We start from the raw sequence: 9,951 nt of genomic DNA, 5'->3' as shown, positions 1-9,951 counted from the left end.
ATCGTGTTTTAAACAATAACAGTGGTACATAGGAGTCGTAAGGATACAGTTTTAGAATTTAATGAAAGTTCTTTGTTTACTACCAAATGGGACAAGAAATTGAACGAAAATGGAGTCCCATCTTTCCCCACCCTACCATACGTAATTTTTACCAATTATAATTATGTCGTAACAGATATACAGTTTAAAGGGCCTAAACACAACCCAAATGTACTTCGCTTTAATCGATAGAGTGTGTTTTTCTAATTCCAACGACACCTTACTTGTTTTAATCGGTTCTGTATAACCAAAGATATTCCAGCTGAAACACCGTGAAATTCAAAAAACTGATTTGAAAGTTGCGTGGCGAAAAAAATTGAGAAGTGTACTACCCACGTGACAAACACGTAACAAAATTTATGAAGCGTGGCCGCTCTCATTCAGAAAGGCGAGAGGCAATGTTTTCAGCGAAAAACGAGAGAACAAAAAAAACGCAAAAAAGCACAAAAAAAACGCAGGTTTTACTTTTACGAATGAATCAGTCACGTGACTAGTACGTTCCTACGTCACAATCACGGAGCTCGTAGTAAAAAAAAGATAGCGCTAGAGATCACTGTTTGAGGACGAATATCTCCGCCTATACTGGACCAATTTTAATAAGCAAAGTATTTTTGGAATCAATAAAACGGGCTTTATGAATTTACCATAAAAAATAAAAGTGACGTGGGGTGTGTTTAGGCCCTTTAAACTCATAGCATGAGTGCTATAGAACCTGGCCGTGTCATGTTTTTTAAATGTCTCACTTCTTTAACGCCGTTCCAAAGAACATTATTCATTCTTCTGATAAACTTTCGCTTTTGTGATTTGTGCAACAGCATGACAACAGCTTACTGCTGTAATATTATTTGCATTGTTCATTATGTTTGTTTTGTACAATATAGAAGTAAATACGTTGTATATAATCACATATATCATTCCTATATAGGGTCCAAAGCAGTTGTACTATGCTATATTTTGCTGCTCTTTCTAAAGGAAGTCAAGTGCGGATACGTCCGAGAACTTTTATCCGAAAATGTTGGCCCATTGCACTGTGCCGCACGTGCAGTCAAATAAGATAACTGAAATCTATTACTTTAACAAATACCTTTTCATGTTCGCAGCTTCTTCAACATTACGTGGGAGATTCTGGTGGCGCGATTTTGGCAAAAGCAGAAAGAGTAATGCCGATAATGCAATGAACAAACCCACCACCACATACGGTATCCAGTTGTCTCCTTCGTTAGCTTATTTGTAAAAATAACAATAATGTTTAACTATAATTTTGATCAGGATAACCGGCGGTGATCAATCGGTTAAGCATTTTTGTAACTCAACAGCAATCTATGCGTTTTGAACTGAAGTGTAGGAATGCGAGCAGCCATGGCCTACTAGAACACATTTCCGGCTGCACGCGAAGATAAAGTAAGTTACATTCAACATATGTTAGCCGACTATATGTTCTAGTATAGGCTATTAAACAAGTAGTTGCAGTCATATAGTCACAAATATTTACCACTGTAAATGAAAAGAGGGGCAAGCACTCCTCCAAGCTTTGATGAGGCTGCAGCAACTGCGACGACCGAATTTCTGATGGAAGTCGGAAAAAGTTCAGTCGTCATGATGCAAGCAACATAAAACCCCACACCAACGAACAGTTTTCCTGCCATAGTAACCACGCTCATTGCCATAGAACTCCCTGAAATAGATAGGTTTTAAAAATTGTCCCAAAAAGCTAACAGGCAAACATATCATTGCCTACATAGTTTTATAAATGGAGTAACGATTACAGAACCAGATGCTGCTAACATCGATATAATGTAGATGTTTTTGGGTCCAAACACTTCAACGGCTCCAAATGAAATTAGATAAGCAACCAATTCTACCAAGCCCGCATAAAAGCAGTTTAGAAACCGATTTCCACTTAGACTGTTAGTGTCCAACGCAATGGCGAAGTATGTGATGCTTGACATGCACCTGAACCGAAGATACGTTTAAACAAACGACAAAAATGTGTAGAAGCGACATAAGTCCAGAAAATTACCATCCAAAGCAAACGATCGAAATTCGTATAACCATCCGGCAGTTATTAAAAATAAGTAGCCATGATTTTATAATTCCTTCCCCAGGGGTGAGATTAGGATTTAACGTCAGGTTTTCCCATATGTTTTTCGTTAAATTCTTCCCGTTGTATTGGTCAATTTTCGCGCGTATTTTTGCCGCTTCTGACAACTTGCCTTTACTTTCGAGCCAAACGGGTGATTCATCAAGCAACCTATTATTAAACACTTAACTTGGTCGGTTTAGCATGTAATATAAAACTTACCAATAGTAGGGAATATATATTATCCCAATAAAACCAGTTACTCGGCAGTACCACCTCCAATTCCTCAAAAAGTAACCAAATGCAGGCGTAATCATGTAACCCACCGCGTAGCCCAACGATAAGCAAGCACACATTAAATTTCGACGTCTTTTGTTCACCACCTCACTTCCTGTAAGACAACACGCTGTGATTGAAAGTTTCATGAACTCGGTATGTGTGATTATGAATATTTCTGTATGTAAGTACTATGTTATACGTATACAACGTTATCAACTGCTGCTAAAAGCCGTCTCTGTTGGGAGGAAAATAACATCCCGGTTTAGGTAGCAGCGTAACGTGAGCGTATATAAATATACATGAAGTATAATAAAACTTTATACCAAGGGTTAATGCCGCGTAGTAGTTTACGAGTCCACCGCAGCCGCACAATAAAATCATCGCAGCGTAAACTTGGAAATTCGTTGCAAATCCAATAACAACTGAAGTACTAAACTGCACGGCCGTGAAAGCAAGAAAAACGAATTTCCTTCCAAATCTATAAACAAACATAGTTGTGGTATAGAAAACATGGCTTTCCTGTTGATAGTCAATCTAATTGCAGACGTGTATAAATTACCAACAACAACTACTTAGCTCATGCATGTCTATACCCACAGCTCACTTATCTGACAATGTGCCTCCAATAAGTCCACCAATCATCTTCCCAAGCATAAACAGAGTAAGCGCAAACGTTTTCTTCCAATTGCCATTACAAAACATTTGAAACTGAACACAAATCGATTGTAACAAAACGAGAGTTGCAATTTGTATAATATTTTGTTCGTGTAACTAAAATATTATGTGCCACATATTACCTCATAAATGGCAGATGTTTCGCCGTCTTTAAAATTGAAAGTGCTGCCATGCTTACATGTTACGATGTTTTCCGACATCGACCTGTTGCTTATGTATTCAACAGTACCTTCATTTTATAATCATATAATGAGGACACATTTATATAAACAAGGAGTCTGGCAAATACATGATTTAGTAATAATTACCGTTTCGTAATTTCTTTAACACAGATTGTTGTTTCTCCGTAGTCATATTATACTCATAGCATCTGCTCATGCCCCTTCGGCCAAACAAGTTTGGTTCCTCGTCTGGTATGGCAACCTCAAGGTATTTATTCTTCAAGCTCGAAACCACAGAAATGTTAGAACTGCTGAACTGGAAATTAAGCGGTTTGAGAAAAGCCTACCGGCGCGTTTAAATAAGATTATTGCGAGGTCGTTATAGGCCTTTGTATAAATTACCTCGTTTTGGGGGTACTGGATTTTACAATGATGGTCCGGTGTGTAGTGGGAAAATAAAGTTGACAGCGTACTGAGCGGATTTGTCATGGTGGATAAGAATAACAAAATACAAAGTCGTTTTTCGTATTTGCTCAATTTTGCGGTCATTTTAAAACAGTTGCGCTTAACCAAGTCTATTTTATCTAAAAAAGATTAAAAGCTTTTAGTCTCTTTGCTTTATTTGCCTGCAAGAATGGACTTTTTTCTTAAATAACCTAATGCTATGCTATTTAACGCTCAGTTGTGTTGGCTATATACACATTCCGGCATGCTAACCTCTAAGCGAATCGCAATTAACTGGCTATATTGCAACCCGATGCCGAACGTGGCGTCACATAATTAATTATAGGGTATAATATTTCGTATCTGAACGCAAAGCAATTATAATTACTACAAATAAAGATTTTGGCGTCTGCCTACGACGATGTACAGTCGTTCCCCCCAGGCAGTCTTATTTCTTTAGCGCGGGCTATAAACCCCTCTTATCATGCGATATATCCTTTTTCGACCGAAACAGTAAAGATCAATTCTAATACCGTGCAGGACTAAACGCATGCACTCACTGTCCGCCTGCGGTTTGTAAACTGTATTTCATTCGAACTGCGCGCCGTGAACCCATCGCTGCACCACGGAGGAACCGAAAAAAAGAGACCAATTAGCGACATTGAAGATAAGAGAGCAAAGCTGTAACGAGTAAGCACGTATTAAAATAAATAGCAAATAATCAATAATCGATTTCTACAACGGTCGACTAAATTCAGAAAAACTTAGTTACCAACAGAAAGGTTTTCAGGCGTCGTTTGTGGGCGTGAAGCAGTAGGTAGAAAGCATTTAGAAATGTTTCATGACTCATAAACACATATGATATGGGAAGATAGAGAAGTTGCTGGTAAAGAATATGTAAATAAATACAACTCCTGCACCATGTGCTAAACTTACACTAGTTAATTCTTTGTGTAATAACTTTATGCACCGGCCTTGTTATAATAACGGATAATTTGTCAGAAACGAATGACGTAGTGAAGTCAAATGTTGCAAAATTCCCACCCCATCACAATTTACTTGTCCCGCAACCGTTATAATCCTTAATTACTCATTAATTAAACGATTTTATACACTGTAGTTTTTAAGATTATTCTTAGTTAGAAATATTTCATTAAGTGCAAGTAATCAATTAAGGGTTAAGTTACAATTTGGTTTTAGCGCTTTTAAACAAACAGTCGTTAATTACTTGCTAATTATGCGCTTTTAATTGTGAAAATTTACTTTAAAAGTTATTAATATGTGTTATGATTTTATTTTTAAATTAAAGAACACATGGTAGAAATAAGAATTGAGATATGTGGAAACTGTTCGACGAAAAAGAACCTAAATGACCACTTACGTGCTTAACAGATGTTCGACGAAAAAGAATCTATATGACCACTTACGTGCTCAGTAAGCACTGGATATCCACAAAACAGCCTCCGGTTTTCAGTTAATTTTGCGGAAGAAGACTTTAGTTTGAGTGGGGCGTTTGCTGCGGCAAGAATAGATTAAACTTAAGGTAATACAGGCGCAATGCAAAATACATTGGGTGTCGTTCTATTAGGCATATATTGCAATGTAGCATTATCCCAAAAAGTTCGAACATTTGAAAAGCCGTCACATTGGCAAAGTAAAATTTCAACAAGGTTATCTGGTTCATACAAAATCGGTGACGTGAATGGAGTGGGTCGACAATTCGATGGAATCGGTGGTCTATCAGGTGGAGGAGCAACCAGTCGTTTATTGATGAATTATGCCGATCCTTATAGATCGCACGTCTTGGATTTTTTGTTCAAACCAAACTTTGGGGCATCACTTCACATTTTAAAAGTGGAAATAGGTGGAGATGGCCAGAGTACTGAAGGAACTGAAGCAAGTCACATGAGAAATGCAAATGATGAAAACTATACCCGTGGGTAAGTCATTACAAAAGAGTGTAAACTGATGTTATCCAGTGTATTGCCCTTAATTTTTATCTGGTCATTTTTTTTTACATCATCACTGTTGGTTCTCTAATTTGGTGCCAGTAAAAATTATTCTCCAACATTATCTGCTAACCAGTGTAACCACTCACTAACCCACAACCCCTAACCACCTACACTTGTTACCATCCTATAATCTGTAATGTACTTACTGCAAGCAGGTACATTTCATATATTTTCTAACAAAGGTTGTTTTTGTTTTATTGGCAGCTATGAATGGTGGTTGATGAAAGAGGCAAAATCACGAAATCCAAACATAAAACTTGTGGGGTTACCTTGGGCATTCCCTGGTTGGATTGGCCAGGGAACAGTGTGGCCATATAAAAACCGTGAGGTGACAGCTCAGTACATTACAAAGTGGGTTCTTGGTGCAAAATCTGAGCACAACTTGACAATTGATTATGTTGGCATATGGAATGAAAGACCATTTGATGTGGAGTATATTAAAACTCTCCGTCGTACTTTAAACTCTGCAGGATTAAGGTATTCCCTTACATATAAAAAAAAATATATAGTAATATATTGTTGTTAATATGAAATTTTGGCTAATATAATAAAAATTAAAAGATGTTGTTTTTGTTGGGAAATTTTAAATTTTTACTTTGAACATTTGCAGTCATGTTCAAATTATCGCCGATGATGGGTCAGTACTGTCTGCTATTTCTAATGACATTATGCACGACCAAGAGCTTGCAGAGGCTGTGGCGGTTATAGGAACTCACTATCCGGGGACTGTCTCAAGCAAAACCACTAAAAGCACAGGCAAGCCAATATGGGCGAGTGAAGACTACAGCACTTTTAATGATGTGATTGGTGCTGGGTGTTGGGCACGAATATTGAATCAGAATTTGGTGAATGGAAATATGACTGCTACAATTGCTTGGAATTTAATAACAAGCTATTATAATGATCTGCCATATAAAAGGTAAATAGAAAGATTGGATTTCCCTTTTCATGTGGTTCAGTACAAATATAAGTCTAATATAGAAACCAATGGTTGGTCATACACTTACTTCTGTCTAAATATTGTTTTTAGCTCATACTCAGTAACGACAAAACCAAATTTGATAGCCTACAGTGGTAAAAACATAATTATTCAGACCAGTTACATAAACATTTACTAAACATGAGCATGAGTTTTATACAAAGTGTGATTAAAATTTTTACCTTGCTTAGATGTAGTCTGATGACAGCAAACCAACCATGGAGTGGTAACTATGTGTTAGATGATCCTTTATGGGTAACTTCGCACACCACACAGTTTGCTCAACCAGGGTGGAAATATCTGCAGACTGTGGGCCATTTAAGTGGCGGTGGGAGTTATGTGGCATTGACGGATCAAAAAGGGAATCTTACAATTATCATTGAAACAATGTCACATGACCAGTCTATTTGCATCAGACCACCCCTGCCAGCATACACAGTAGAAGACCAAAACGCTACTTTTGTTTTGGAAGGCAGCTTCAAAGGAAAAGTGACTAAAATGCAAATGTGGTTTACGCAGCTTGGACAAGCTGGAAATCGTGATGTATTTTTAAACAAAGGTGATTTGTTTGATTTCTTATAACCGCTTTGTAACCAGTAAACAAATTGCAACATTTTTTTATTACAGGATCAGTTGCAGTTGACAAAACTGGGCAAGTATCAATCCATTTGCCAATTGATTCCGTCATCACTTTATCAACAATTACAACAGCAATGAAAGGAAGTTATCCAACACCACCTGCCCCTGCAGAATTTCCCTTGCCTTACTCAGATTCTTTTGATAAAACACTCGGGTTTAGTGAACCCTTTAACTTTGCTGACCAAGCTGGTTCATATGAAACATTTCATAATAATACTAGTGACGATGGCCACGAATGGACATTTAGACAGGTATGCTGGGAATTGCAAAACTTAGCATTATTAAGTTGCTAGTAAATGTATGTGCATGTCGGCTGAGTAAAAAAACATCCAATTAAATAATACTGTTGACAGTGACACTGTATGTTTATAAGTGCACGATATCGATAAGTACCCTCTGTGGAATATTTTTTCATGTTTCAGTAATACATATCAATAGTGATGAGTGACCATAATATAAATTGTATTATTAGGTGGTGGAGGAACGTCCAGTGACTTGGTGCAGTGACCCAAATCAAACAATAACCGTTATAGGGAATTATAAGTGGAGTCATATCACGGTTGAAGTGTCAATAAAATCTGAGTCAACATATGGTGCTTTCGTTGCAATGAGGTAAAAGTTTGGATGCCGATTAGTTAATTATTTTCGAATGTTGTTTTAAACTAGGCCTGATCAAATTTTCATAAAATAAATCTGGTAAACTGATAGCAATACTCTATAAATTATAATATAATAAAAATTAAGATTTCGTCTGCTATGTGGAGAGACCCATCACTTTTGCAGAATTTGTTTTACCGAGTTTAGTATTTTTTGTGCCGAAATTTTTTTTTTTTGAATTTGCATTTTTTTTTTAAATTTTTTCTTTTTTCAAATTTGCAGAGTTGACAAAGGTGGTTGTGATGCTAGGGAAGCACGAGGTGTTTATTTCTGGCTTATGAAAAATGGTTCTATCATGCTAACGTCAGATTTAACGGCCAAAACAATGTTGAAACAATGCTATTTCTATTGGGAATGCTTTGTAGCTGACGTAAGTCATGAATTGGAAAAAACAAGTTTCGTCGCTTTAAAATTTCAAAGTTTTAGTTTATAAGTATACTAAAAAATTACTGAAAAATGCTACAAAGTCATGTTTGTTTTTCCACTGGTAAAACGTCTTGTTATTCATTATTTTTTTTGCATTTTAGTATTCTGAGTTGGGTTGGAACAAAGTAAAACTCACAATTGATTCAAGCAACAAAATCCATGCATACTTAAATGGGAAGCTTGCATTAGAACATACAATAACAAAAGATTCAAATATTCCTGATAATGGATTTGTGGCATTGGGAACCTCCGACTATGGAACTGCCCAATTTGATGACTTTAGTGTAACATCTGCATAAAATCTAACCACTGCATTTTAAAACATGCATTGCTGCAGTATTATTCATGAGATTTTTTAATACAATTGTACTAATTCCTAACTTTAATAATGTTTATAAATGGTGCAATATATACTTCCTCATAACAATTATTACTATATATTATTAATTGCAAATACTGGTAATTCATATCTTTATCAGCAAAAGTCATATAGTTTAATTATCTTAGATCTATTTGGCTTTTATTCACCTAATAAAATTCATTTACTGAAAGTAATGAATGAGTTATTTCATACACAAGTAAATGAAAACAGTTGCCATCAGAAAAAACAGCAAAAATTCCGACATGCATGCTAACTTAAAACCAGCATTTAAGAAAGCTTTTTCAGTATCATCATTTTTTTCGCTTCAACTGTTCTTGGCTTATTTTCCACTCCAGTGTTTCCAGAAGGTCTGGAGGAATTCCTGCAGTGTTGACCAATCTCTTTGCCAGCCTGAGTGGTTCATCATTTTCTTTGACCTATGTTTGAAAGAAAATGTTTAAGTTTAAACCTTTACCACAAAATTTATGATATAAATACTTAAATTTATAGCTGCTACGTCAGATATATATAACTACTAACCAGCACAATGTAAAACATAATACACTGGCATTCATACCATTATTGAGTGGACTTTTCCATTATCCGATGTGTATTCCAGTTTAAATAAACTTTTTCCTTTGTCTGTTCTTGAGGATTCATCATTTTTATCACCTCGTTTAGAAGGGGGTTGGTAGTGCTAGTAACAATAAAACAGTTTGTTCTTACCACATAATATATTGATGTAGGAGGTATAAATACAATAAGTTTAGTAGACTACCTTATTTTCAGGTCGGTAGTTCCGATTCACTTGTGCTTTCTTGTTAATTCGATCATTTTTCACCTTCTTATCATAGTTGTCCCTATTTATTATGAAAAGATTGAAATTTTGAATTAAAACAATAAGAATTGTTGTAAATGTTTCTTTAAACAAAATTTTTTAGAACTATCCAACTCACCGGTCATACTGGTTTCTTCTTATATGATAAAGAAAACCATGATTCATATCCAGTGTGCGTTTGTCTCTCGTAGTTGGTTCATCTTCTTCACTGCTACCACTGCTACTCATTCCTGCTACGAGTGAAGTCGAGCTTGTGTCTGTTTTACGTTGCACGTTTCACTTCATAACAACTTTTCATTCACAACATTAATGTTCAGCGAAGCGTAACTATAGCAGCTTCAACATAGATGTTTATGATTTA

The 9,951-nt window shown here is 36.1% G+C and overlaps 3 protein-coding genes across 3 annotated transcripts; 1 reads left to right on the top strand and 2 right to left on the bottom strand.

Moving 5' to 3' along the window:
* Positions 1 to 111: 111 nt before the first annotated feature.
* Positions 112 to 4,362, bottom strand: LOC100179699 (solute carrier family 22 member 5-like). Its single transcript, XM_002122417.3, has 12 exons — positions 3,637 to 4,362; positions 3,382 to 3,550; positions 3,196 to 3,302; positions 3,003 to 3,106; positions 2,722 to 2,876; positions 2,342 to 2,510; positions 2,060 to 2,290; positions 1,778 to 1,992; positions 1,532 to 1,714; positions 1,124 to 1,262; positions 728 to 872; positions 112 to 189 (listed from the first exon to the last, which is right to left on the bottom strand). The coding sequence occupies exons 1-11, from the start codon at positions 3,781 to 3,783 to the stop codon at positions 812 to 814; spliced, it is 1,680 nt and encodes a 559-aa protein (XP_002122453.2). The 5' UTR covers positions 3,784 to 4,362; the 3' UTR covers positions 112 to 189; positions 728 to 811.
* Positions 4,363 to 5,099: 737 nt separating this feature from the next.
* Positions 5,100 to 8,938, top strand: LOC100182893 (galactocerebrosidase). The gene is made up of 8 exons (XM_002122485.4): positions 5,100 to 5,618; positions 5,895 to 6,167; positions 6,301 to 6,609; positions 6,861 to 7,228; positions 7,297 to 7,559; positions 7,781 to 7,920; positions 8,188 to 8,335; positions 8,493 to 8,938. Exons 1-8 carry the CDS (start codon positions 5,236 to 5,238, stop codon positions 8,688 to 8,690), a joined length of 2,082 nt encoding a protein of 693 aa, XP_002122521.1. The 5' UTR covers positions 5,100 to 5,235; the 3' UTR covers positions 8,691 to 8,938.
* On the bottom strand, positions 8,832 to 9,912 carry LOC100178172 (UPF0561 protein C2orf68 homolog). Its single transcript, XM_002122996.5, has 4 exons — positions 9,709 to 9,912; positions 9,531 to 9,612; positions 9,330 to 9,449; positions 8,832 to 9,189 (listed from the first exon to the last, which is right to left on the bottom strand). The coding sequence occupies exons 1-4, from the start codon at positions 9,816 to 9,818 to the stop codon at positions 9,064 to 9,066; spliced, it is 438 nt and encodes a 145-aa protein (XP_002123032.1). The 5' UTR covers positions 9,819 to 9,912; the 3' UTR covers positions 8,832 to 9,063.
* Positions 9,913 to 9,951: the final 39 nt, after the last annotated feature.

This window comes from Ciona intestinalis, chromosome 2, assembly GCF_000224145.3.
Source record: "Ciona intestinalis chromosome 2, KH, whole genome shotgun sequence".
Lineage (NCBI taxonomy): Eukaryota > Metazoa > Chordata > Ascidiacea > Phlebobranchia > Cionidae > Ciona > Ciona intestinalis.
Note: the sequence above shows the minus strand (reverse complement) of the source record. Positions and strands in the feature narration are given on the sequence as shown.